Source organism: Colletotrichum paranaense, assembly GCF_030867605.1.
Source record: "Colletotrichum paranaense strain IMI 384185 chromosome Unknown Scaffold_2.1, whole genome shotgun sequence".
NCBI classification, from domain to species: Eukaryota; Fungi; Ascomycota; class Sordariomycetes; order Glomerellales; family Glomerellaceae; genus Colletotrichum; species Colletotrichum paranaense.
Genome location: NW_026848960.1, coordinates 3,253,506 through 3,280,691, shown reverse-complemented (window position 1 = coordinate 3,280,691; position 27,186 = coordinate 3,253,506). Strand labels below are relative to the sequence as shown.

General features: G+C 53.6%; 10 protein-coding genes across 10 annotated transcripts; 6 read left to right on the top strand and 4 right to left on the bottom strand.

Annotated features, from left to right (window-relative positions):
* Positions 1-4,072: 4,072 nt before the first annotated feature.
* On the top strand, positions 4,073-4,711 carry CPAR01_03002 (uncharacterized protein; the record flags this gene model as incomplete). The annotated part of the gene is made up of 1 exon (XM_060487289.1): positions 4,073-4,711. The coding sequence occupies one exon, from the start codon at positions 4,073-4,075 to the stop codon at positions 4,709-4,711; it is 639 nt and encodes a 212-aa protein (XP_060354617.1).
* Positions 4,712-5,659: 948 nt separating this feature from the next.
* Positions 5,660-7,053, top strand: CPAR01_03001 (GDSL-like Lipase/Acylhydrolase; the record flags this gene model as incomplete). Its single annotated transcript, XM_060487288.1, has 2 exons — positions 5,660-5,827; positions 5,875-7,053. The coding sequence occupies 2 exons, from the start codon at positions 5,660-5,662 to the stop codon at positions 7,051-7,053; spliced, it is 1,347 nt and encodes a 448-aa protein (XP_060354616.1).
* Positions 7,054-8,156: 1,103 nt separating this feature from the next.
* On the bottom strand, positions 8,157-9,335 carry CPAR01_03000 (uncharacterized protein; the record flags this gene model as incomplete). Its single annotated transcript, XM_060487287.1, has 4 exons — positions 8,157-8,300; positions 8,369-8,896; positions 9,022-9,166; positions 9,220-9,335. The coding sequence occupies 4 exons, from the start codon at positions 9,333-9,335 to the stop codon at positions 8,157-8,159; spliced, it is 933 nt and encodes a 310-aa protein (XP_060354615.1).
* Positions 9,336-10,478: 1,143 nt separating this feature from the next.
* Positions 10,479-11,777, bottom strand: CPAR01_02999 (FMN-dependent dehydrogenase; the record flags this gene model as incomplete). Its single annotated transcript, XM_060487286.1, has 2 exons — positions 10,479-11,416; positions 11,477-11,777. 2 exons carry the CDS (start codon positions 11,775-11,777, stop codon positions 10,479-10,481), a joined length of 1,239 nt encoding a protein of 412 aa, XP_060354614.1.
* A 752-nt stretch (positions 11,778-12,529) lies between these two features.
* CPAR01_02998 (uncharacterized protein) lies at positions 12,530-13,360 on the top strand (the record flags this gene model as incomplete). Its single annotated transcript, XM_060487285.1, has 3 exons — positions 12,530-12,654; positions 12,734-12,914; positions 13,001-13,360. 3 exons carry the CDS (start codon positions 12,530-12,532, stop codon positions 13,358-13,360), a joined length of 666 nt encoding a protein of 221 aa, XP_060354613.1.
* A 1,331-nt stretch (positions 13,361-14,691) lies between these two features.
* CPAR01_02997 (yrdC protein) lies at positions 14,692-16,029 on the top strand (the record flags this gene model as incomplete). The annotated part of the gene is made up of 1 exon (XM_060487284.1): positions 14,692-16,029. One exon carries the CDS (start codon positions 14,692-14,694, stop codon positions 16,027-16,029), a length of 1,338 nt encoding a protein of 445 aa, XP_060354612.1.
* A 186-nt stretch (positions 16,030-16,215) lies between these two features.
* On the bottom strand, positions 16,216-16,941 carry CPAR01_02996 (clathrin adaptor complex small chain; the record flags this gene model as incomplete). The annotated part of the gene is made up of 3 exons (XM_060487283.1): positions 16,216-16,456; positions 16,523-16,751; positions 16,824-16,941. The coding sequence occupies 3 exons, from the start codon at positions 16,939-16,941 to the stop codon at positions 16,216-16,218; spliced, it is 588 nt and encodes a 195-aa protein (XP_060354611.1).
* A 504-nt stretch (positions 16,942-17,445) lies between these two features.
* Positions 17,446-20,647, top strand: CPAR01_02995 (MCM2/3/5 family protein; the record flags this gene model as incomplete). The annotated part of the gene is made up of 3 exons (XM_060487282.1): positions 17,446-17,833; positions 17,886-20,014; positions 20,066-20,647. 3 exons carry the CDS (start codon positions 17,446-17,448, stop codon positions 20,645-20,647), a joined length of 3,099 nt encoding a protein of 1,032 aa, XP_060354610.1.
* Positions 20,648-21,282: 635 nt separating this feature from the next.
* Positions 21,283-23,029, top strand: CPAR01_02994 (uncharacterized protein; the record flags this gene model as incomplete). Its single annotated transcript, XM_060487281.1, has 10 exons — positions 21,283-21,327; positions 21,408-21,437; positions 21,521-21,611; positions 21,683-21,724; positions 21,805-21,959; positions 22,048-22,085; positions 22,156-22,293; positions 22,360-22,608; positions 22,721-22,891; positions 22,975-23,029. The coding sequence occupies 10 exons, from the start codon at positions 21,283-21,285 to the stop codon at positions 23,027-23,029; spliced, it is 1,014 nt and encodes a 337-aa protein (XP_060354609.1).
* Positions 23,030-24,417: 1,388 nt separating this feature from the next.
* Positions 24,418-26,296, bottom strand: CPAR01_02993 (cystathionine gamma-synthase; the record flags this gene model as incomplete). Its single annotated transcript, XM_060487280.1, has 3 exons — positions 24,418-25,197; positions 25,257-26,063; positions 26,114-26,296. The coding sequence occupies 3 exons, from the start codon at positions 26,294-26,296 to the stop codon at positions 24,418-24,420; spliced, it is 1,770 nt and encodes a 589-aa protein (XP_060354608.1).
* Positions 26,297-27,186: the final 890 nt, after the last annotated feature.

Here is a 27,186-nt window from a genome sequence, read left to right as displayed (position 1 = left end):
GCTTGTGAGCCTTGCCAATGGTCCGGATGGCTAGGCGGAGGTTCCCCGTACAAGTCGTCATGCATGCCACGGCCACACACCATAGGGTCAGCAAGCAGATACAGGTACGAGAGCCTGAGCAATTGGGATAAAGGGGTGGCAGGATGGCCAGTGAAGGAGGAAGTAAGTGACAGCCTGCTGCATGTCTTGGGCGGGCCCTGGCCGGCAAGGGTCCGGCGCAGAAGAGACCGGCACGCTAGAAGTCTTCTCGAAGGTCGTGGATGGGGCACATGAAAACCAACGCTAGGATTGGTGGCAGGGCTGGCGGCGATGGGCAGTAGTAACAGATTCGGGGATCCTAACGTTCTTGGCGCCGTTTTCCCTGGATGAATCGGCACCACAGCTCTCGAGACAGGCAGCAAGGATATGGAAATATTTCGCGCAGAGGTCATAGGAACGCAGATAGTGCGTGGACCTCCTCCTCCTTCTCGAGCAGGACGTTGGCTCTTCGCAGGGGGCTGGTTGGTGGTTGACGATCGACGTTCCTCAACCCTCATGCCGCCGTGGTTATCGTTGCATGCCAAGGAGTTCGGGGAAGTATTCCGAGCTGCTTGAAAGCATATCGAATTCAAGGGGCCGGGTCAGACACGTTGCCCCGTCTCTGGAGGCGTCACTTTGAGAGCAGCTGGACAAGCCGACAAGGTGGTCGCCCAAACGCCAAATACAGTGTTGCAACGTGTAGGACTCCCTCAGGAGTCCTGCATGTGTCCTGCGTTACAAATCGCTAAACGGGACAGAATCCAGGACTCGCGCCCGAGAATTGTGGCTCGGCGTCTCAAAGCTGCCGTTCGGTGCTGCCCGGCCTCTTTGCCGTCATGTGAGAAGGGCCACCTCGAAGATCTCTTTCCTGTAGCGGCCGGCGATGGGCCCCGTGCTTCTCTCGGGGGCTCCTGTTTACTCAACAATACTCCCTTGGGCCTTGGGTGCTATTGTGCATATAGCAGACTGATATAGCCTGGCTTTCCGTGCGGTTCGTGGTGTGTAAGCTTGCATGCTCTTCCTGCACCGGTCCTGCTCCCCATAGGCACGCTGCCGGCAAGACCGACTGCGGGGAACGGGGGAAATATTCAGCACAATGGTTGGCTGCCCGGATACTGCTGATACAGGCCGGGGCAAACGTCTGGCGCTCGGGTTTAGTGTCGTGACGTCGACGGACCTTGTCTCTTTAGAGGTACATCCATCAAAGACAGCTGAAAGGTTGCCATTGTGTGTGCTGGCACTGCTGCTGATGCAATGCAGGACCAGTATGTTGGCAGGATGCTGATCGGAGTCCATGCCCGACGTCGGGCCTTGTGCGGTGACAGCCAGACTGCAAGACATCAGATGGCAGAGCGCCAAGAAATCTGAGCCAGGTGCAGAGTTGAGTCACAGCCCAAGTTCCGACGAAGATAGGTTACTCGGATGGCCTGATAAGTCGTCGCGGGACATGAGAGGTCCTAAATCGGCTGGCTGGCCGCCGGCACGCACCCAAGAGCACCTTAGGGGCAGATTCCGCGCGGAACAAAGATGTCACTGCTTCGCTAAACAGAGTTTCGGTGTCGATCCAATGACGCTGCTGGCCCGAGCATCTGGGGAATCCCAGGCCGCGAGTAACCGCGCCACACCAACAAGCTTAGGCAATGCCGTTACGATCTTGCTCGGTAATCTTGTACTCGTTGAGAGCGAGTGATTGGACCGGGGAGCTCCTATCTGGCCTTGAAGCCGGCGGAAGGTAATGGCGTGCGTGCCTATGTGATTTGAAGATGGAATTGGATAATGGTCCAAACGACAGGCTGTAGGGCAACGTCGTGTGCAATCATGTTGCAGATGGCCGGCGGGCTGTGTGACACAGCGGCGGGAGATTGTCGAAAGGGAATGTATCGATTCGCGCGTCCCTTGCACCGAAAAGTTGATGGTGCCATGCTCGGGACTGGCTTGTGAGTGACCAAAAGGACGGGATGCTCTTGATGTTGTCCGATTTCCTTCCGCATGGGAGGCATGGCTCATCTCTTCGGTGAGAAAGCTTAGCTACAAGACCGTCATTTTGACGATCTTTCGAGAGCACATGGCCACTGCGGCGAGATGGTGCAAGCCAATTGACCACTGGTAGCAGACCCAGCGTGGGCAGTGCGCTGCAAAGCATTATTAGTTCAAGGTGGGGGAGGCACATTATGCTTGTTTCCAGGCAAGCCAGGTTGCTTGCGACATCGCCTCGGGATAAATCACCAGCAGCGAGCTGGCGGGGCTTGGCATTGATTCCCGTGAAAGACTCAAGAGGCGTTGAAGACGTTTGTGTAAGAGAGTAGGTATCCGTGTCCGTAGGTATACTTGCACATCGTGTGGCTTGCGTCTAAGCCGGATTCGAGAACAGGGCGGACGGGTTGACAACGGTTCGTTGGGTTTCCCGTTTTGCATCGCTCAGATGGTCCATTGTGATTCTGGACCGCGAGAGCAAGAACCATGTCGAGGTTTGATGTTGACGGCGGCCAGGGATGTCATCTGCCATGTCTCACGACGAGCCCAGTCCCAGCAACTACGCGGGGTTACTCAATGGTCGGTCTCGAAAGAAGCTAGAACGCGACGACAAACATCAACATGTATCTGCTCCGAAAATGCGGGCGTCAAAGCGCGAAAACAAGAGCTGGTATAAGTGTTGAGGTACTGTTCTCGGGCTACTAGCCAAATGCGAAAAACGAGGCGAGCAAAGAGCTCATGAACAGGGCAAGGTAGAAGGAGGAGACAAGTTCAATGTGTCAGAGCAGGTGTTGCGTAAGGTAGGCTTGGGATGGCATTGGCATGCGCAGCAATAACGCCATGGCGCCAGCGGTAGCCCAAGCCTGAGGCCAAATTTGACTTCCTTCGAGTCGGGAAACATGCACAGGTACGTTTTTTCTACTTTGCCCGGAGAGGAAATTAGGTAGGCGCATATAGCATGCAATACCTCAGTACGCAATTGATGGACGTCAGGTGACAACCCACGCAAATCGAGAAAGTCTGGGGGAGTAAGTTGCCAAAAAAGAGGGAAAGAAAAAGTCCGAAGTTTCCAAGTATAGCCGTACCTTACGCTGTTTCTTCAGACGGTACGGATAAGGTAGTTTTGATTCAAAAAGTACCTCACAGCAGTAGGCTACCCCACACCTCCCATTGCAGTGCATCAGTCCGACTCCGATCCTCTTCCTCCTCCTCTCCTCCCACCCTACCACTTCCTACCACCCTTCCCAGTCTTCTTGGTTGCTGGGAGGTCCAGCCGCCCCCAAGTCCAAACGTTTACTCGTCTAAGGTAACCTAAACAAATCCCCCGTCAAACTCCCATTCACCTCGCTTCCTCACCCTACCCGGCTTCCACGCCTACATGCCGCTGCAGCATCATGCAGCGAGCTGCACCGTCGGCGCAGCTAAGTGGCGTTGGGATCGATGTACCTGAGATGAGTGACTGAAGGGTCCGAGGGGGAGTAAGAGAGAGAAAAAAAGGGAATGGGGAAAAAAAGGAGGGAAAAGACTGGCCGATTCGTTCTCTCCGTCCATCGACGTCCACACCACCCAAAGCCCGACGGGTCACAACTAACCATCCCCAGTCACCAGTCAGACGCTTTCTGGTATAAATCTCTCTCACTTCGCCCACCAACTTTCCTACCCTTCCCCCGTTCCTTCCCCAGTATAACAAATCAGTTTGTACACCAACTTTGTAACCTATCTTCTTGTTCTTGGACTTCAGTTGCAAGAGATCTTGTCCTCTGCTATCCTGGAAAAACGGACGGCACGCTACTTCTGAGAACGAAAGTAGCGAAAGGCCCTTCTCGTCGCTGGACACTGACCAGTCGAACATCATCACTTCTCTTCTCCTCTTCTCTGCTGTGCCATTTCAGGGCCTATTCCAGTCCCGCCGGACCTGTGGTGAGCAACGCTTGTCTTCTGCACTTGGCCACTTGACAAAGTCTGACGTCGTCTCTGTAACAGTGTCGTTCGGTCCATCCACCACCAGCTTACGTCGCTTGATCGCTGAGCTCATACACACACGACACCTCTCTTCCTCTTCGCCCTTCCCAATATCATCATGATGGCACACCAAGAAGACACCAAGCACTCACATCCCGAGTCCCATAATACCACTCTGCGCCATCCTGCTGTGGGCAACTACTCAGAACATCGTAGTCCGCAGTACAAGGTCTCCAACGAGCCTTCCTCATCCATCGCTGACCGTCGAGTGGCCCGCAATATGTCAGGCTCCGAACCAACATACACCTCGGATGTTGAAGTCGATGGGGGCTTCGACATGATCTCTCATCACGAGGTCACTGCCTCTAGGACTTCCTCGGAGACAACCGGCTCTGAAGACACTGTCCTCAACTCGCTCGCTACTATAGCGATGGCTACAGCCCCAATCGTCCCTGGTTCTGCCTTGACCATGGACAACATGAACCTCCTTGATACGCAGTTACCCCTTGGGAACATAAGCACCTATCAATGGCTTTGGGGTCAGCCGTGCCCTGGTGGCTTCGACATCAAGGACAGCTCGTCCAAAGACAGCATGAAGGTCCACATCTCGCACTCGCGTGTGAGCAGAGCTACAGATAGCTTTGAGAACGAGTATGGCATGGCCAACCATTCTTCCGAAGCTTTCATCACTTGCGCCGGTGACTGGGCCGATGTTGCTGCCGGTCCTGCCCCCGCGGCACTTCATTTGGACATCTAGTGTGTTGGTCTGTTCAGCTTTCCTTCTTGTCCGTTACGGCTTGCCAACTACCTTGCATTTTCAGATTCCCTTCCGTTCTCCCCTATCCTCGTGCCATGCCGAGGCCTTGAGGAAGTCGGGGCAATGGAAGAGATCGCAAACGGTCGATCTTGGCTTTACTTCGGTTCCTTCTCTCTTTTGCCATCAACATGGCTCGGCACTTCTCTTTGATGATTGAATCTTTGGTCGATGGATGTTGTTCAATGTCGCTCGCTACTTGTTCGTTTAGCGTTTGGTCGATTTGACTTCGGAATTGTTTGGATGAACCACGGTCGTTTTTTTTGGAGGACTTGAGCCGCCCGCCCCTCTTCTTGTACACAGATGCACATTGGGTGTACAATTGGAATGCCAATCATTGATCTACGCTCCCATCCTCGTCATCGTTGCATTATCTCCCGTGACCAAAGTCTCATTAACCTAAACCCCTCCCCACCTCCCCAGGTCGTCACCGACCCCAAGATCTTCCCTAGGCCATGGCAGTACCGATGGAGTGTACCCATGTGGGGAAGACAGCGGCCCCGGCTCCAGTGCGGGACGTGGAGAGACGGCGTCGCATCGCATGGGATGAACTGCTCAGTCTCATCTCCCGCAGCACCCACTTTCAACTCTGATCCCCAATTTTCCCCACGGCATTTTCAATTTAGCCTGAACTTCAGCCGGGTTGAACCCATTTCTTGCCATTATCCAGCGTTCATCAGGTTCCGCGTTGCCGGATGCCCACATAGCCAACGTTGCAATGGAAATCCCCAATTGGAGAACCATGTTATATTGAGGGGCAGGCGACTTAATGAAAGCACCGAATTCCGTGTTCGAATACCCTTTATAAAGCTCACGATGGCCCCCTTTTTGATTCGGGCCTAGGAGCAGTGGATCTGGCAGCCAGCACTCGTTTCTCTGTAGCTCACCACGATGATGATCGCCTCCCTCAAGACGGCCTTCGCCGCCTTGCTCTTCCTCTCCCCTCTGGCAGAAGCACGCCCTCAGCATCCTGCGCGAGGAGATGAGAGGGAATGGGTCACCGTCTGGGGAACAATGCCTCAGCTGGTCGAGCCGGCTAACTTACCCCCAGCGCCATTTGTGAGTTTTCTTTCTCCTCGTCCTCAAAGCGCAATGGTTTTTCTCAGGAGCGTCCTCCTAATTCTCCCGCCCAGAACGAGACAGGCCGAGTCTTCCACGACGCGACCCTCCGCCAAACCGTCAAAGTCTCTCTCGCGACCTCGACTCTCCGCCTGCAAATCAGCAACGCCTTTGGCGGCTCAGACCTCCCCATCACGGCCGTAACCATCGCCCGAACGGCGAACAACACAGCCGGCACGAGCGGCGTCGACGCCGACTCCCTCCTAGTCGTCACCTTCTCGGGCAGCGGCGGCTTCGTCGTGCCCAACGGCGCCGTCGTCTTCTCGGATCCGATCGACCTCGCCGTCGAGGCGCAGTCCATCGTCTCCATCACGATTTATCTCGCCGACGGCCAGACGACCAACAGCATCACCGGCCACCCGGGCAGCCGCACCACGTCCTTCCTCAAGAGCGGGAACCACGTCGCGGACCAGGACCTCGCTACCACCGCTGGCAACGCCACCGCGACGACGACGGATCACTGGTACCTCATCAGCGCCCTCGAGGGCTGGCTTCCCAAGGGCGCCTCAGCCGTCGCCATCGTGGGCGACTCCATCAGCGACGGGCGCGGCTCGACGACCAACGCGAACAACCGCTGGCCCGACCGCCTCCTCGCGCGCATGCAAAATGAGTCATCCACCAGCGCCATCGCCATCGTCAACGAGGCCGCGGGCGGCAACCGAGTCCTGGCGGACGGCCTGGGTCCCAACGGTCTAGGCCGCATCGACAGGGACGTCATCGCGCAGTCAGGTATCAAGTACGCCATCGTCTTCATCGGCGTCAACGACATTGGCACCGCGACCAACACCACCGCCGCGCAGGAGGCCGTGGGCGACCGGCTCGTGGTGGCGTATGACCAGATGGTCACGCGGCTTCACCGGTTCGGCATCGCGGTGTTTGGTGCGACCATCACGCCGCTCACGGGCGACGGGCAGCCGTACTCTGACCCGACGAGGGAGGCGGCGCGGCAGAGGGTGAATGAGTGGATTCGGAGCAGCGGGCGGTACGATGCCGTGATTGACTTTGACGAGATTGTGAGGGACCCCGCGGCGCCGGAGAAGTTGAGGGCCGAGTATGATACGGGGGATCATTTGCATTTGAACCCGGCTGGGTATGAGGCCATGGCTGCTGGGATTGATCTCTCGATTTTTGAGAAGTTCAAGAATGGGGTTTCTGGGATGAATTAGGGGAGGAATACCGTGGTCTGACTGCTCGGTGGTGAGATGGGGTGATGTAAGTGAGTCAGATAGAGACCATATATAAGCGAATCCAAATGCAGAAGCAAAAGTCAGGTTTTCCGAGGAGGATTCGTCAGATGGTTGGCTGTGTACGTGCAACTTGATGATTGGATCGCATGTGTAATTGGCTGGTGATAAAACACGTACTTGTAGCTTGCCCAAGAGAGGCCTTCCTATCACGGGTAGTAAACGCTGTAGAATCAGTAAAAAAATACGAGTCTCGGAAGGAGAATCTTCATTCCGAATGCATCCATCAACACATCTGCCACTAAAGAGTAAATTTCAAATACCCAGCAATCAGTAGAAGGAGTGAAAGGAAAGGGAAGAAGAAGGAGGGTGGGGGTAACTGACCATATATCTCACGCCCCTCAGTCGACCCGAACTCTGACTTCATGGAAGTATTTGTTTTAACTTCATCACTCGACCACCTCGCACACAGCTTGACCTGACCTCGCCGACCTAGACGGGCGCTGCGGTTTTGGTGACGGAAAACGAGGTTGGGACGGGTTACATACCTACCATAGGGCTGTCTGTCCAAGTGACGGGAAGGTCAGGGGCCAGGTGAGCTGGAGTTTACTGTTGGGGGAAGGAGGTACGAGGATGTGCCTTCTTCTTTTTGTGACAGTCTCTGGGTATGGACAGGTTTCCAACTTTTGGGTAAGTTTGGGGGAAACGATCTAGTCCCATTGTCACATGTACCATTTCTACCTTGGGTACACTTCACTATCACTCATAACTATGAAGTCAACTCACGACCTCCACAGCATGGACAGGACCGCCAATTTTGCTAGAGATGCCCCGTCATGCCTGAAACGTGGTTTTATCACTCCATATCAAAACAAAGACTCCAGAGACAAGTTGAGTTACAATATTGCATTAATTATCAGAGCAGTTTCCGCAGTTCGAGCTAATTTTCCAATATGTACAAAGAAGATTTAAGATAATAATAAAAGCCGTATCCGATATCAGATATTCATCAAGGGTGCTCTAGAGTGCTTCATGCAACCATTTTGTCACGAACCAAATTTTTGGGTACAAGGACAGTAATTTGTTTACCAGTCGGCCTCCTCAATTTCGAGGATGGCGACACCGGCAACAGTGTTCTCGTCAGAGACCTTGGTGCTGTTGCCGTTAGCGGTGCTGAGAACGCAGTACACTTGGCCAGCGGGACCCTCGGGGAGCTGCTCGACGATGTACTGCAGGAAGACATGGTTAGCACAAAATTCATACATTTAGAGACAGTGTCAGAAAGGCTGGCACTTACGTCGTTACCGCTGACGGCAACCTCGGAGTAGTAGGTGTCAAGTCCAGAGTAGAAGACAGCGTAAACGGTAGCTCCGGCGGGGACAGTCTGCGCATCAACAGCAGCCTTGTAAGCACCCTCGAACAGAGCGCCGTGGGAGCTGGGCGTGGGGGAGACGGTCAACTTGGGGAAGGCCTTGAAGGGCAGGGCGGGCGTGCCGGGTGCGAAGCCGGTGACGAACTGGGCGGCGAGGGAGTAGACCTGGTTGAAGTCGAGAGGGGTGTCGAAGGGGGTGGGGAAGGGCTTCTGGCGGAGGGCGGCGCGGATGTAGGAGGAGTGGCGGGCCTCGACGGTCAGGATGGAGCCGGCGACGGGGACGTAAGTCTTGTCTGCGATGACGGCGGCGGCGCCGAGGTAGGCGGACACGCCGACCCCCTCGAGGACGGAGGCGAGGGCGAGGAAGGAGTCGGCGTCGTCGACGGGGAAGTCAAAGGTGGGCTCGGGAATGGCAGAGGTGCCGAGGGCACCCTTGAGGAAGTCGACGTGGGTCTGGTGTTTTGGGGAGGATTGTTAGTTGGGGGGTGGTTATGGCCAGCATTCCAAGTCGACGGGGGTTTTTGGTTTAGGGACTACCCTTTTGGGTGTTGTGTAGAGTGTTAGGGATGGAGCCTTACCTTCTCGTCCTCGTAGATGGTCTTGAGGTTCTTGTAGAACTTCTCGCCGACCTCACCGGCGTACTTGCAGAAGTCGGCCTCGGTGTAGTTCTTCAAGCCCTCCTCGTAGAACTTGCGCTCGAGGTACTCGAGGGTAAGAGCATAGCTATCAAACCTTTGTTAGATCTGGATTCAAAACTTGGTACTCCTGTGACTTACTTCAAGATGGTGATATCACCACCGGGGAGGGGGTCGTAGTTGGCCTTCTTCTCGAGGGGAGCGCCCAGGACGGAGGCGGCGGACGCGGCCGCGAGGATGATGGATGAGGTACGCATTGCGATGGGCTGTATTAGATGGAGATTGTAGGAGGGGTATAGAGCGACTATGTGCTTATGTATAATAGATTCACGAGAAAGGGTTGATTGATTTTTGGTAAGGAAGGACTGTTGGTGAGATGGTTGTATCTACTGTGGCTTCTTCCTTCATCTCTCTTACATCGCCCGCCCCGCTGCCGTCTTATATATCAGATACCTGTAAGTGATCCCCCCATCTTGTCAACAACATGACGCCTTGTGATGAGACTCTTTTGCAACGAGATTACTCAGAGACAAACCCGCTTTCCGCAAGAATATGCTTACTGCAGTCTAAATCCCGCTCCCTCGGATGGTCCATTTCCCATGGAGCTATTGGAAAGGATAAACTGGAACGAATGCGCGCTAGCCCGTGGTAGCACCTCGGAAGATCACGAACATTCCCCAGAAGGAGATGATGATCTCGTCATGGAAGAGGAACAGTGCGGCAAAGGCCTGTGAACTCTTTTGCAGGCGGGCACCAGCAGCAGCCTTGTCGTGGCTGTGAGGTGGGATACGCGGAAGGCTCAACAATTGACTGTAATTAACTTGCGAAGAACAGCTCAGTGTTAGTCTAGCCCGGCTGCATTTGATCTTAGCGCGCTGAGAGGAAGGACTTCTCGCTAGGTAGAGAAAAGCCTGGGTTGGTCGAATTGCAGCGAGAAGGATTCCAAACCACGTGAGGAATGAATAGCAAAGACCCCAATGGCATGTTTTGACGCGCTGGACATTGGCACTTGCGATCTGATAGTCTTGGCCTGTCTCGGCCCAAGACAGTCGACAGGAGCCGAACGTTAGCTCGGTGGCTCTCCTCGTTCCCGAGCTGCAAGCACGCCCGGATGGCGAGCATTCCGGGACTGGTACCTAGGGTGCGGGGGAAAATATGGCCCGCAATATGCTTATTGCTTGTTAGTCCACGACTCCACGCTGGGTCAAATCTCAATAAGGCCCGCGGAGAAGGTGTGATGAGACCAAGGGAATGGGGCTACGATCGACACTATTTTCCGAAAAGAAAATAAGCTTGTATTCCTTCAGCTTCATCGCGAAAGCGACAACACAGAATTCTCGGCACAACGGCTTGCCGTCCTGCTAGACCCTACATCTCGAGGGCGAAAACAATCGGTAATACTACAGGTTGGCTTTCATGTCCCCACCGTACCGAACCTGCCGAAGGATGGAAGGCTTGAGCTCGGAGAGACTCTTGAAGCCGGAGAGTCCCATTGTCAAGTCCAGATCAGCAAGCAGCCCAGCAATGACAGCCTTCGCGCCCTCTTTACCCGCAATGCCCAGGCCATAGATGGCGGGTCTGCCAACGAAGACGGCCTTAGCCCCCAGAGCGATCGCCTTGACAATGTCCGCCCCAGTTCGGATCCCGGAATCGAACATAACCGTGAGCTTGTCGCCCACGGCTTCAACAATCTCCGGGAGCACCTCGAGCGAGGCGACCCCGCCGTCGAGCTGTCGGCCGCCGTGGTTACTGACGATGATGCCCGACATGCCGTGCTCCACGGCGAGCTTGGCGTCCTCGACGCTCAGCACGCCCTTAAGAACGATGGGCCCGTCCCAGTTCTTCTTCAGGAGCGCCAGATCCTTCCAAGAATGGTGATCGCCGGGGAAGGCCTGGCTGATCCAGTACCGCGAGGCGCTAATGATGTTGTCCTCTACCTGGTCGCCGTCGTTCTGCTCGGAAAACTTCTTGCGGAAGACGGGATCGCTGAAGCCGACCGAGTTGCCCGTACCTGTGATGAAGGGCAGATATGCCTGGTCGAGATCGGCCGGCCGCCAAGCCAAAGTCACGGTGTCGAGAGTCACGACGAGGACCTTGTACCCGTTGGCCCTGGCGCGTCTGAGAATCGACCCCGTAATGTCATCATCCATGGGCCAGTATAACTGGAACCAGCGGTGCTGGTCGCCACAAACTTTGGCGACCTCCTCAATGGTCGAGGTCGCCGCCGTGCTTAACGTGTACGGCACTTGCAACTCGGCGCAGGCGGCTGCCAGACCCGTCTCCTTGTCCTCATGGAAGATGCTCTGAACCCCGATGGGGGCCATCAAAAGGGGAGACTCTAAGCTGTTGTCTTAGAGCAATGTCTCATTTCAAAATTGGGTTGGCATCCGCAACGTACCATAAGTCACGCCAAATAACTCTGTTCTCAAATCCCGAGGATTGCTAGGTCTCAGGAAGCGAGGCACAATCTTCCACTGGCGAAAGGCTAGACGGTTCGCGTCCATAGTCGATAGCTCGCCAGCGCCTCCAAAGACGTAGTTGAAGGACTCTGGGCCCATGGCCTTCTTGGCCTGGGCCTGTAGGCCGTTGGGATCCGTCGTTACGATTGGCAATTGGCCTGCCATAATGCCGTTTTGATAGATGCTGACGGCGTAGGCCGAGTAAGGGGTCCGTTCATCGCCATCGCCTGAGTCTGCCATTGTGAGAAGGGAAGGGCTCGTAAAGATTTAAAAGAAATCTAGAAAATCTGTTTAGATATTATAGACAGTGTCCGTCGCGGTAAAATTGTAATTGTATTCTCATTGACAGTCGTGTATCGTATTATCTCAACAACTCTAGAGATGAACTTGGGGAGATCGAGGGATTGCGGGGGTGGCATTGGCGTCTTGAAATACTCCAAAGAGTGTCAGATCCGTAAGCTCCCCGGCTGGGAGCCTCGGCACGAAGCTCCCATGTTACTCGTCATGGTAACCATAGGAAGTGAGCGTTGTCCGTCGGGGCGTTCATGTAATCGGCAACACGGCAGCTGCAAAGCAACCACCAAATTAATCGTCTCAAGATCACCAAATAGAATTATCTGCAAGCAATTTAGAGACAGATGAACAGTATTCCTGGTCTCTAAGAATATAGATGTCGGTCAGAAAGCAGCTGTGTACGAAAGGTGATGAGAATGACAGGAGCAACTAGATAGAAAGATACCTTGACCCTGGCTTCTCGTCACTGCATCCACGCGTACCCTCTTATCCGAGCACCCTGCGCCTAGCTCTGTGGCTCCACCTCCAGGAGGACCCCACCATGGAAGTCAATTAGCACCCCGCGATTCTCTCTCCCCCAAGAATCCCGCGTTCTAGTTTCGACCTCGAACTCGCGTCACCAACACCGTGCCGCCGAACGTGATCTCGCCATGTTATAGCACCAGTTTCAGCCCACACACTTATAGAAGTCACATACAATGGACATTGACGATATCCTACGCGAGGTCGACCCAGTCTCGTACTCAATTCCCTCCGCGACACGCGACTTACAGGCCCTGACGCGCGCTTGGGTGGCAGAGCGAACCGCCCCAGAACTTCTAGAGTGTGTGACCCCCTGCCTCTCGGCGTTTTCCGAATAATTGAGTCTCAATTTTTTGTCGTGCTGACATGCGGTGCGTCAGATGGCCTACCGGCGGTCTCTTTGAGCGCGTCAACGATCGCATCAAGCACCAGATCGAAAAGGTCGAAGACATGACGGGTGACATGGACCCCAAGACCAACTTCGCTCTCATTGTCATTCAGACAGAGCTTGAGCGCTTCAAGTTCCTCGTCAGAAGCTTCCTTCGTGCTCGTATCGCAAAGGTACCCAATCTTCGCTGCTCTCCAACCGAATTCGGCGCATGTTCATTGGCACCGAACGTGGCTAACTGTCTGCTCTGATCCTGTAGATCGATAAACATGCTCTCCACTACCTCTCGTCTCCGGCCCTCCGCGCTCGTCTTTCCGAAACAGAACTGGCATACGCGACTCGTCACCAGGCACTCCTGCATAATCACTATCTTTCGTCCTTCCTTTCCTCCTTCCCGCCAAACCTGCAGAACCTCAACGATACCGCTGGCAACATTAGCATGATCGACGGGCCAGATCTCGATACCGCAGTCTTTATTCGTATGCTACGAGATACAGAAGTGGAAGGAAAGGGAACGGACGCGGACGGCTCCGTGCTAGCGGAGACCGGTGACATCTTGATTTTGAGATGGTCTAGCGCAAAACCCGTTGTCGATGACGGGAACGCTGAGCTTGTCTGATGGTTTTCGTCAACTTGCAAAAGAGAAACACACAGCCTCAGTACCGGCTAGTGGCCTGAATACGATGGACGGAAGAAAGTCAGGCGATGGTATGAGGCGACCCTGTCTGTGTTCAAGCGCGCACGAATTTGGCCCTGATGCTAGCGACAGAAAGGCTTGGTCTAGGACAGATGCAGACATCACGCTGCGTCCCACGGCATATGCCTATTTTGCCGCGACGACTATGCAAGCTACTCGTCCGGTTCGGACTTGGGCTGGGGCTGCTCAAGGAGAACGCAGGCTCACGTCTTGTTCACCGCGAAAAAAGCCGTGTAGGAGATAAAGGGCTGCATAGCTCCTTGCGTGCTTGCGTCAAGTCTGCGCAATTGGCGGCGGGGCTTACTCCGGTTAGCCAGACCATAGTTTGGAGGTTTTATTCCGTGGTAGACAGAGTCCCACATCGATGCGGCCATCATATAGGAACGGAAAATGGGAGAATCGAGGATGCTGTCTGGACACAATTGCTGTGATCAAAGGTTAGCAAGGATGCTCGAACTACCTCATGGTCTACTCCCAAAGTTGATTTCGTAACTAGCTGATACAACTATACTATGTTACACAAATAACATCTTGAGAATAAAAAGGGAAGTGGAGGACACCAAATCTCCTGATCACTATCCGGCGCATGCAGCCTGCTGCAAAATACCTCTAAATAGCAGGCAAAAGGAGGTCATGACCACAACTTCCAAGCCGAAGCTGTTACAGATTATTCTAGGTACCTTAAACTTCTTACATGGAATTTCTCGAAGTCGGACGCGGCTAGTCTGCACGTGGCGAGTGCCTGAAGCAGACTCAACCCCCCACCATAATCACATCACTGGCCCCACTGAAAGCCGATCGGCGGAGGTGACCTTAGCGGCAGATGTCACTGCTACTGACGGGCAAGACCCGACCACCGGTTCCCTAAACTCGGAAATATCGCTGCTAAAGCGCAGGCCCAACGGCCACACACACTTCACTCACTTAGCCTCATCCAGAGAATTTTTTCCGCATATGACTCAACTTTGACCATCCAGTTCCTCTCATCCACTTGATCTGCATGAAGACCTTTTGTTGATACCCAATTAATCTCATATGACAACGATCTAGATTCTTCTTTTGATATCGGAGAAAGCCATCTTAGCAGACCCTCTTCTGTCAACTTTATTTTCTTCCCACCCTTGGATTTTATGCAAACTCAACGCACGTATCTTTTTGCACCGTCCCTCATACGCCGTATAAGTCGTCAGATTACGACATTTAGCCACAACTACCGGCGACTGATTTTATCACAACACAACGACAAAATCACAATGGAGACCCAAGTAGTAAAAGTCGAGGCCCAAGGTCTAGGGGATTTCAGAGATGCAGAGGGACCTGAGAGGTTAAGCAGCTGGGAAATCGCCAACTCAGCCTCTGGCGCATCATTAGCCGCCCTACGAGATGCCGCAGAATATCTGCGCAGCAAGGACACGCCCGTGGCATTTCCAACCGAAACCGTCTACGGCCTCGGGGCCGACGCCACGAGAAGCGGCGCCGTCAAGGGCATCTACTCAGCCAAGGGTCGGCCATCAGACAACCCTCTGATATCGCACGTCTGCGATCTGGATATGTTGCGGAGCCTGCTGCGGTCCGAGAAGCAGACAAACGGTGACGCAGCAAAGGACCCGATCCCGGGAATCTACAAGCCGCTCATTGAAAAGTTCTGGCCCGGACCCCTGACGATCTTGCTGAGGAATCCGGAACCGAGCAAGCTCGCGCCCGAAGTCACGGCGGGGTTGGCCAGCTTTGGCGTCCGGATGCCGTCCTCGCCGCTGGCGCTGACGCTCATCAAGCTCGCCGGCGTGCCCCTGGCCGCGCCCTCGGCCAATGCGTCCACGAAACCGTCGCCCACGACGGCGCAGCACGTCTTGCACGACCTGGAAGGGCGCATCGAGCTCATCCTGGACGGTGGGGCGTGCCAGGTCGGCGTGGAGAGCACCGTCGTTGACGGCCTGTGCGACCCGCCCGTCGTGCTGAGGCCCGGCGGCGTGGGCATGGAGGAGCTGCGAGCTTGTCCCGGCTGGGAGGGCGTCGTCAAGGCGTATAAGGACGAGAGCGAGATGGGCAAGGCGACGCCGCGGGCGCCGGGGATGAAGTATAAGCATTACAGCCCCAAGGCAAAGGTCGTGTTGTACGAGTGGGTTTGCGAGGCTGGTGCTGAGGGTATCATTGCCGAGGACCTGCAGAAGGCGCTGATCCAGCAGAATGGCGACGTGACGACGACGAATGGCGCCGGGCTGGGTCCGCTCAAGATTGGTATCATTCGCACGAGGCGGTGGAAGATTGCGGGTGGTCTGCACCATGGCGCGTTGCAAGTCTCCAAGGTTCATGTTGACGGGGCTACGGCGGCGAATGCGAGGGACGAAGCGGCGTACGAGGTGCAGGAGGGCGAGCTTCAGGACGCAGAGGACAAGCCCATGGCGACGATCCTCGACATAGATCTGGGCGACGACATTAAGGGGATTGCTCAGGGGCTTTTCTCGGCTCTGAGGGATCTGGATAGAAGAGGTGCCAGCGTCATCTTCGTGGACGGCATCGACGACAGGAATGACATTGCAGAGGCGGTAATGAACAGGCTCCGCAAGGCGGCCTCCGAAATCCGAGCATAGATGGGTTTCTTGGACAAAAAATAGAATCAAGCATAAATTCGAGGCATTCGTCATGACGTCCCCCTTTCGAGGGACTATACTTTTAATGATGCGTTCCCTTTAGAAGCCACCATAAAACTCCCATTTGCACAACCATCCCTGGTTTATATCTCCATCCTCTCTCTCCCTTACACCATGAACGACCCCTTACAAACCTTGCCGCAGCCAGTCCGCCAGTTTCGACTTACCCAGCTGGGCCAGGTTGTTGACACCTTGTTCACTGAGGTCGATGCGGCGGAGGTCAACGTCTTGCGCCGGCGCCTTGCTGACTCTTTGGACGATAATGGTGGGGTCGGTCTCGAGGATGATGCCGTCGTCAACGATCTCGTCGATAGCGAGGGAGACGAGGTCGTAGTTCTCGACGATTGTGCGCTTGTCGACAGATTGCCTAATAGAGCTGTTAGAACCACCAGCTACCTGCAGCTCCCAGGAAACACAAAGGGGGATGGCTTACTTGAAGAGGAGGTGCAGGGAATCTCTCAGGGCCAGAATAACGTTGTAAAGAAGAACCTCGTTCTCGTCAACGCCTCCGACAACGTACATCATAACGTCCGACTCCATCTTGTACAGAACGATCCGGTTGTCGTAGAGGATGATATCGCCGGTCTGCTTGGCCGTCTTCTCCAGGAGACCCTTCTCAAAGGCTTTTTGCGACTTGACATCAGGGTATGGGTTCGTCTGGCCTATCGTGGATCGGTCACGTCAGTCATGGAGCTCCAGAGCTCTGCGTCGGAGGGGGGAAAGCCAGCGCATACCGTCCTTCTGTGTGCCTTGGTGGGGTGCGCTGTAGTACTTGGAGAATAACCGCGATCCGTCCTCAATGCTGAGGATCAGGATCGCGTTGACGGAGAAAAGGGACATTCCAGGAGCCATCTTGACGGTTATTTAGGGTGTTGTTGCGCCGGATTGCGCTTGTTGGTGGGTTGCTGGGTAATGTCACTTTAGTCAACGGTGCCTGGTAGGGAGCTCTGGCGGGATGCAATTGACCACCTCAGCATCCCAGAATCGGTGCAAGTCGGTGGGTGGTTTCGCCGATGGCCGGATAGCAGGGATGTGGGAATCCACCAAGCCTTGAGCCCCCATCAGAAAGGTGGCCCCAGCGACATGGGCGGTAGATGGAACGCACAGGCCAGTGCTTCCACAGCGCGTAAAGTGGAAAACGCGAAACTCCTTTTCGGGACGCGTTCAGACTGGGTGAGCGCGTAAAGTGCTTTTTCGAGATTGCAATGCAGCCCACCTTTTAGTTGCTCCTGAACGACGCCTCTCCACACCTCCCCTCTCCCCAGCAACGCACATATTCTTTCAGTCGCATCCCGCATCCCACTTCCCCCCCGTTCGACCAACAACCGCAAGACTACGAACGTCAAAAATAACAAAATGTCTTCGCCTTCGAAAAGGTCGACGAGAAGCTCGACGGCCGGTGGAACTCCCCGCCGTTCTACGAGAAACAACCCGGACGCTGATCGCAGCACTCCCGCGCCGGCAGACGAAGAGGCGCAACAACGCCCTGCAGAGACCCCTCGTACAACCCGCCGGTCCCAGCTTGCATCCAGCCCTCTGTTCTATGAATCCTCTCCGGCACAGTCTGCCAATGGTCGTCGCAATGCACCTGCCAATGGCGATGTTTCGTCTCCTTTGCGCAACATGAGCAACAGCCAGAGCACCGCCGCTGGGCCTGCTCCCAGCTCACCGCTGCGTCAAGACATTGACACCCAATCCACCGGTGATGGAGATAGGACACCGCGTGCGAGCGGTCTGATGAGAGGTCAGCACTTCATTGGTGTATGTGCGTGCAAAGTATTGACTTGTATGCCCAGAATCGTCACCAATCCGATACGAAGCCAGCTCCAGCCCGGGACCGATGCGGGCACCTCAGTCAGACTTGCGCAGCGAAAGCAGTGGCCTTTTTGTCTCTGATAGAGCATCTCGCTCCCGCAGAGGTGACATCAACTCAGAAGGCATCAGAACACCCCGCCGCCGCATTGTCTTGGATCCTCAAGGCAGAGTAACCACAGACGCCCCGGGCTCCGATGCACTTTCATTCAGCAACCCAGACCCAAACACGTCAGAGGCAGATCGTCTTGGTGGGCAAGGAGAGAGTGCCATTTGGGGTACCACGGTTTCAGTCGACGACACCTTCGCAGCCTTCAAAGATTTCCTCAGGCACTTCACACGGAAATACCAGCTGTACAGGGAGGGCTGGACCGAAGCAGAGGTTCAGAATGCCCCTGACGCTGAGTCCAAGCCCTACTGGGAGGCTTTGGAAAACATGCTTCTTCTCGGTACCGCCAGGCTCCATCTCAACGTCGCCGATCTGAACACCTACCCCCCGACACGCAAGCTATGGTACCACCTCCAAGCCTACCCGCAAGAAATCGTCCCCATCATGGATCAGTCAGTGAGCGACATGATGGTAGAGCTGGCAAGAGCTGAAGACCAAAGACAACGTGCCTCTCAGAGCAGTGCTGGCGATGCGGCTAGGCGCAGCAACACTGCACCCAGCTCCGAGATTGCCTTCCCGAGCTCAGACCATGCTGGCTCTGATGCCCCGACACCGCGACCTACTATGGACCTCCCTTCCAAGGAAGACGAGGTTTCTGGCTTGCTTTACATGGTCCGGCCTTTCGGACTGGACAAGACGACCAACCTTCGAGACCTGAACCCCTCAGATATGGACAGACTCATCACCATCAAGGGTCTTGTCATCCGCACCACGCCAGTCATCCCAGACATGAAGGATGCGTTCTTCCGTTGCAGTGTTTGCAATCACTCGGTCAACGTTGGTCTCGATAGAGGCAAAATCCGCGAGCCTACTGAGTGCCCGCGTACTCGCTGCGCATCCAAGAACTCCATGCAGATTATCCACAACCGTTGTGTCTTCGACGACAAGCAGGTGATCAAGCTTCAGGAGACCCCCGATGCGGTTCCTGCCGGACAGACGCCCCACTCAGTCTCGGTTTGTGTGTACAACGAGTTGGTGGACTTCTGCAAAGCTGGTGACCGTGTTGAGCTTACGGGTATTTTCCGCGTCAACCCTGTGCGTGTGAATCCTCGCCAAAGAACCATCAAGAGTATCTACAAAACATATGTCGATGTGTTGCATGTTCAAAAGGTGGACAAGAAGAGGATGGGAGTCGACACTTCGACCCTCGGCCTTGAAGGTGAAGAAGAAGAGTCTGGCAACGACCCCAACATGGAAGAAACCAAGAAGATCAGCCCAGAGGAGGAAGAGAAGATTAAGGAGACCGCTGCCAGGCCAGACATCTACGATCTTCTTTCTCGCTCACTCGCCCCATCTATCTACGAGATGGACGACGTGAAGAAGGGAATTTTGCTGCAACTATTCGGTGGCACCAACAAGACTTTCACCAAGGGTGGCAGCCCCAGATACAGAGGCGATATTAACGTCTTGCTCTGCGGTGACCCTTCGACGTCCAAGTCGCAGATTCTCTCCTACGTGCATAAGATTGCTCCTCGTGGTGTGTACACCAGCGGAAAGGGCTCCTCAGCTGTTGGTCTCACTGCGTACGTCACTAGAGATCCCGAGACTCGCCAGCTTGTTCTTGAGTCTGGTGCCCTGGTCTTATCTGACGGCGGTGTTTGCTGCATCGACGAGTTTGACAAGATGTCGGAATCAACTCGTTCTGTTCTCCACGAAGTGATGGAACAGCAGACGGTATCCGTTGCCAAGGCCGGCATCATCACCACCTTGAACGCCCGAACGAGTATTCTGGCTTCTGCCAACCCGATTGGCAGTCGTTACAACCCTGACCTGCCCGTACCTCAGAACATCGACCTGCCTCCCACTCTGCTCTCTCGTTTCGATTTGGTCTACCTCATTCTCGATCGCGCAGATGAGAAGAGCGATGCTCGTCTTGCTCGCCATCTGCTTTCCTTGTACCTGGAAGATAACCCGGAGTCTGCCCAGCAGAAGGATGATATTCTCGTAAGTGCCCGTTAGCTCCCATCGTTTCAACAGTTTCTGACCTGTATTCAGCCTGTTGAGTTCCTCACCACCTACATCTCCTACGCTCGCTCGCAAATACAGCCTACCATCGCCCAAGATGCCGCTCAAGAGTTGGTCAACCAATACCTTGAGATGCGCAAGCTCGGCCAGGATGTCCGCGCTGCGGAGAAGCGTATCACTGCTACTACTCGTCAACTTGAGTCCATGATTCGTCTGTCTGAGGCTCACGCCAAGATGCGTCTTTCTACAACAGTTGTTCGCGAGGACGTCATGGAAGCCGCCCGCCTCATTCGCTCTGCCTTGAAGACTGCTGCCACCGACTCCCAGGGTCGCATCGACATGAGTCTCCTGACGGAGGGCACGAGCGCTGCCGATCGCCGCAAGAAGGAGGAGATCAAGAACGCCGTGCTCCACCTACTCGACGAGCTGACCAGCAATGGACAGACCGTCAAGTGGGCCGAGGTTGCACGGAGGCTCAGCGAGTCGGCTAGCATGCCGATTGAGCAGAGCGACTTCAACGAGACGATGCGGACGTTGGAGATGGAGGGTCTTATTATGGTTAGCGGCGAAGGCGCAAGGAGAACTGTCAGGAGAGTGACTGCGATGGTGTAAGAGAGCATTTTTGGGAGGAATAGAAAACTGGTGTGACGCCCTTGTAGATGAGATTATGTGGAATGTGTGGGCTTCTGATACGTTGGGCCCGGTGAGGAAGGGAAAGTTTGGCGTTGGTCTTTAGTGTTCTCATCCATTTGACAAGCTGCAGGACTACTTGCAGAGAAATATATAATGAAGCCAAAGCACGTTGTAGCAGATCTTACGAATTTGAGCGACTGTTGAGATGTAAAGCATAACCAATCTGCAAAGTCCACGGCTTTCGAGAAAGCACGACTTGATCGCAGGTCTCCTACAATTAAAGCAATTCTGGAAATATCTCCACAGTTGAATCCTTGCAAATGAGCAGAAAAGGTAACCGAGCCGTTGACACGCATATGCATGTTGGTTGGTATCGCGGGTATATGGTTTCATCCGTCCATCTTGGAAGAGGGGTTCATTGCCCGTATATTCGAAGGTAAAAGGGGCGCTTCTCCTCGTTCTATCGTTCGACTTATTTGATCATATTACACTGATGTGAGCCAGACCTCGACTCTCTTGTGAAGAGTTGTATTGAAACCTAGTCGAAGATACCAGGCATCGACTGAGGCTCGAGCGACACGAATCAGCTCATAAGCAGTCGTACGCTACCAAATATGGCTGAGATCACCCACGAGGTTGTGATCGTGCCAGGAGATGAGGTTTGTATTCTGTCCTACAAACTATTAGTGGCTATCAAAAATTTGCGAGCTCGATACTCACCTTTCTCTCTTTGTACTAGGCTTCTGAACACGATGTGTCGGATCTCGAGGTAGGCCAACCTGTATTCTTTAACCTGTAACCATCAGCTCTGTGCGGTGGCATGGTGTTGTACTGTCTCTAACATACCATCAGAGCATCGCGTCCTCGAGCACAAGCATCACCGCATCTATCCTCGACTACCGCATCGAGAATGGCAGAACCTATCATCGATACAAGGACGGCAGTACGATGCATCTCACTCTGTTTCAAGAGTCAAAACATGTACGGGGTCTGAATAACTAAGACTAAACGCAGAATACATCTTTCCCAACGACGCAAGAGAGAGTGACAGATTAGGTATGCGTCGCTTTCCTGATGCGCTCGCACTGGAGGCAGCATATAATCTGATTGACCGATTCCCTTATTTCGAAGAATAGATCAACAACATGAGATCTTCATCTACACTCTCAATGGCAAACTCGGCCTCGCCCCTCCCTGCAAGCCGGACTCTAAAGTGGGCCGCGTTCTCGATGTCGGGACTGGGACCGGGGTCTGGACCGTTGATTTCGGAGACTTGCATCCCGAATCTGAGGTAGCTTTGCAGCCCTTCTCCTCTTCAGCTCCTGAACTTGCTTGACACGACGATCCGCGCTTCTAACATACTATCATTACGTTTCCAGATTCTGGGCATCGATCTCTCTGCTCCTCAGCAGGGATTGTAAGTCAGGTTTGCGTATCAAGCGAATAACTCATCCAGTTTCGTCGGAACTGATCTATATGGTGTCAAGTGTGCCTCCCAATGTGAGGTTCGAGATAGACGATATCGAAGAAGAGTGGACGTACTCGGAACCATTCAACTACATCCACAGCCGCTTTATGAACGCCAGCATTGCAAATTGGAAAGAATACCTCAAAAAATGCTACGAGTCCGTCATTCTTTAACAATATCCGCTCACTTCACGAATCGGACGACTGACTGGCCTTGGCCTTAGCAACATTGCACCGGGCGGGTACCTTGAACTTCTCGAAAATCAAGTCGACCCCGTATCTGACGACAATACCCTTCCCAAAGACTCTTCGATACACGAGTACGTCAATCTCATCCGTTCTGGGTCCGAAAAGATGGGTCGTGTGTTCATCGACGTATCTACTCTCAAAAGTCTTGTTTTGGAGGCTGGATTTGTCGATGTCGAGCTACGAATTTTCAAATGGCCTATGAATGGCTGGCCCAAAGATGAAAAGTGTGGCGCTTTCTTTCACTTCTCTCCTAATAAACCATTCCATCGGAGAGAACACGTTTTTTCATCTTTCCAGGTCTGGAAATATACTTGGGCTGACACTTCCTTGTGATAGATATAAGAAACTCGGCCTCTGGTGCTACGAGAACTTCTCCAGCGCTCTCGAAGCCGTGTGTATGGCGCTCCTCACCCGTGTCCACTGCTGGACCCGCGACGAAGTCAACGTGTTTCTCGTCGATGTCCGCAAAGATTTGAAGAATAGAAGCTATCACGCCTACTTTCCCATGTTAGTATCGATTCCTGTCTTTTTTTCTATTCCCGCCACAAGCCTTCCAAAGTCTACGTTTGTGCTGATTGCCCTGGTGCCAGCTACTCAGTTATTGGCCGTAAAGCTGAGAAGGAAGAGGCCGCCAATTCTGCTTAGTGCTGGACAGGGGTTCTCGCCGCATAGATAGACGGCTACTGTGCATAGATGGCTACTTTGAATGTATTGCAAGGCTTACTGATGAAGTTTAGCTGGGGACATGGGCATATGGAGAGAGGAGCAGAATTTCGACATAGCGAATATACACGCAACTTACGAATAGCAATGCAAATTCACAAGAGAGGTATGGGCTGTGCAAAGACCTACTCAAATCATAGCCAGGTGCTGAGCCTGTATGAGCATGCAGGTAATTAGACTGGATCCAAAGCACATCTTAATAGAGTCTTTCAAATTTCGAGCGAGTGTTGAGGTGCAGACTCTCGTCGATTGGTGAGACCTACGTGCATCTTGGCTATTGTTCTATGAGACATGAAACATTACGTTCATCTTTATAACGCCGGAAATAATGATGTTCTTTTGATGATGTATATTCTTAGCCAATGCAAAGGAATACTTTCTCGTCACTTTTCATCCCCATTGAGTGTTCTGCCGAATACCACGAAACCAGTATCAACGACCCAACATCTTTGACTTAATTTGAAACTAAGAAAGAGGTTTTCTCAAGGCTTTTTTTCTTAATATATACCGAAGTACTCGAAGGGTTTATTGTCCTTTCGAGTACGCACATGGACAGTTCTAGAGCAGTTCGTACATAAAGTAGACTCAGTACGCCAGAAGGTCTTAGTTCCTAGTCGACAAACGCCGTTCCTGGGGCCATTCGCTCTGCTATCCGCCGTCTCAGACAGGGCCACTAGTCGTTGCGTGTGAACTGCCAGATAGCATCGCTGTACTGGAAGCCTACAAAAAATTGAGAACATTCGGGTTGATAGTGGAATGAGCGGCTCTATGGCTCTCCCAAGCTCTGCACAAACTCCGACCATATCAGCGTGGTTCACGATAGTTTCCCAAAAGCTGAGCACCCAGCAGGCTGAGCCTTCTACGGATTGGATTCGTGTCTGCTTGGCTTCTCCGCGCCCAATAGTCTTGGGGTGAGCCTTCTTGGCATTTGTTACACGCAGAGCCCACCAGAGAAAGTAAAAAGCTATGCAAAAGACGGCGAGCGAAGAAAGCAGATCCAGTTGACAGCAACCTAGACTTGTATAACGACGAGAGATTCTTCCCAAACACTAATAGGACTCTTGCAACTGTAATGATAAATTTCAACACTTTCTTTCACTGAAAGATAGGTGTAGGTCTCCTGGTGCGCCTAGACAGCCCGGGTCTTCTATCCTAACGTTGATGAGAGTCTGGCTAGGCGGCAGTGTGCCAGACATTCTACAGAAACGCTGATCCTATGGACCACAAATATAGGGTAGAATTTTAATGTGCTTTATTGGTAGAGAGCTCTGTTCCGCTGCGAAACCAGCCCAGCTAAACAAGGCAAACTGCTAGGCAGAAACACCAAGACCAGCAGCAGCCTCCACGGTCGTAGGTCCCTCCGCCAACTTTGCCTTGACCTCCCTCGCAACAGCCAACGCATCATCCAGTGTATCAAGAAGGTCCTGAACATCCTCCAACCCAGCAGAGATACGCACCGTCTCCTCCAAAATCCCGTACGACCGATGGAACGCCGCCTCTTCGGGGTCCTTTCCGAACGCGAGCGTGTTATACGCTAGGCAAAGCGTACGGTGCGCGCCGAGATGGGGACCGGGGTAAAACGCCAGGCGGTCGTAAAAGGCGCGCGCAGCCTCGACGGAGTCAAAGTCGACGCTCAGTAGACAGCCCGCGCCTGGTTCAGGGAGTTCTGTTGTCGGTTTACGGAGGAAGGACTTATAGGTTTCGTAGTCGGGAAGGACGGAGGGATAGAGGACTTTCACGACTCCTGATCCAGGGTTCTTGGAGGCTTCGGCGTGGAGATGAGCGGCCATGGCGGCAGCGTTGCGGTTCAGGATCGTGGTGCGCGGGAGGTAGTCTTCCGAATTGGAGAGGAGGACCTCGGCGTCGCCGATGAAGAGCTCGTTGTGATGAGTTTTGGACCAGAGGGGGTGGAGGGCGGAGTAGTGTGATGAGAGCGGGTTGAGGACGATGCTGCCGCCCATGACGTTTGCGTAGCCCGAGAAGGATTTTGTGAGCGAGGAGATGAGAATGTCAGACTGGGGCAGGATGTCGATGTTGCTGAAGGAACCGACTGTATCGTCGAGCACGAGGACGAAGTTGTGCTTTTGGGACTATAAGAGGTGTTAACTAGGTACATCAACCCCTGATATCTGATGATTTGGTCACTTACAAGCTTTCTGATACGGTTGATATCAGTGCTGGCTAGTAGAGGGTTATTGGGAAACTCGGCGATGACATAGCTCACGTCCCTGCCAGAGGCCGCTTCTGCGTCAAGCCAAGACTCAAACTCGTCGACGCCATTCTTGTCGACAGGGCCAAAGTGCTTATAGCCCTGCGGCGAGGAGTCTTGGAGATAGTGAACGGTACTGTGGAAGGCAATCCCGAGAATCACGACACTGCCAGGGCGATACTCAAGCAGAGTCCTATGGGCGGCGAAGATGGCGGCCATACCCGTGGGGTACAAAAACACGTCTCTGGCCTCAGCTTTCACCTGGTCCGGATCGATCGCGGCCCGGTGAATGAGTCCAGTGATGCGTTCCCTCAGCTTACCGTGCGCCTCGCCCTCGGGTAGATACTTTGTCGGCGGCGGCGAATCTCCCGCGCCTTCGAAGTTAACCTCTTTCAAGGACTCAATGTCCTCCAGGAGCTTCTCCGCCAGACGGATCGAGACGCCTATGCCCGGGTTCTGCCAGGCGCCAATGACGCCAGGGGTCTTGGGCATGGGATAAGTGACTAGGTAAAGACGCACATCGCCGACATCTACGCATCGGTAGCTCAGGTCCTCATCAGTCAGGACGTGCTGCTTTCGGTGAGGGTGAAGAGCGTGGGCGCGCACGGTGGCGAAGGAGGCCGGTGAGGTGAAGAAGAGTGCTCCGTGGCCTTCAGGGGTTTTGATCTTTGCGCAGATGGCCATGAGCGCCTTTTTTGGTTCTGTCAGCTGAGTTCTCCAATATGGTGCTTTCCTTACAAAAGGGCCCTAGATTGGTGTTGTCGATTCAGGGGGTCTCTAGAATGAACAAGACGGACCTTGGAGACGGGCCCGAATGGCCCAAATCTCGGGTATATGTGAACAACGCGAGCCATAGTGGCTCGGTCTCCCTCTCGAAACTTGATTGCATTTTCCCATCCTGGCGCGTAGGTGGTTATACCATACTGCGTCTCCGGTGGTACGCAGTGCCCGAATTCAGCATTGGGCTTGAGTACGGGCATTGTTGAAGCTTATTTTAGGGTGGATATTTGATAAATTCTTTTGTAAAGAAACGACGAGCTGGGTGTAAATGATAAAGTCTTGGAACCTGATAATTTGATATCTCCGCGGGCTCACGACCGTTGGACCATTTGAGGATCCCGACGTCTTTATCAATAAGACCCCGCGTCTAGCGTGGCCCCAAGGAGGAGCTGGAGAGCTTCGTGAGGGGCAGCTAAGACAAAGTGGAACTCGCTCTTCGCCAAAACTTGTCTTACTCTTTCGCGGTACAGCCACTCGGAGCTATCAGCCTCTCAGCTTCTCGGGCGATTCGCATGTAAGCCCTATGCCGATTTCGAGCTGAACATGATCCTGCAAGTTCGATCCTTCGTAGTTCTCCAATTGCGATCTGAGATTCTCCGCGGCTCCCTTGTGCTTATTTTCTCTAAGGTTTCTGGCAGGATAAGCATTTCGTGGATTCCAATGATATGGAGATGGGACTTGCCTTAATAGGCAAGCTTGGTCAATCCTTATTTGATACGGTTGAGTGATGTGGCATACACGATGCGTTGGATTTACGTGAGATGTAGGCAACCAATGATGTGGCATGAGCCTTGAGCCACGAGCTTTGAGTGTGCTTCTGTCAACGATGCCGTTGGCGACAACAATATATCGATTGCGGCATATCGAACGATATTGTTCAATGCCTCATAGGTTCAGATTTCACTCATTCAGTGTCATATCGCAAGCTCTTTCGGTCTGCAATTTCTTACAAAGCACGTGTCCAATATTTGGGACACTATCATTCACGTAGTGCTAAGGGCTTCCCTTATACCTCTAGAAGAGTCGTTCATCAGAGCTTTCAGTGATACTAACACGAATTGTTGAAGCTTGGGCATGTCACATTACTTGG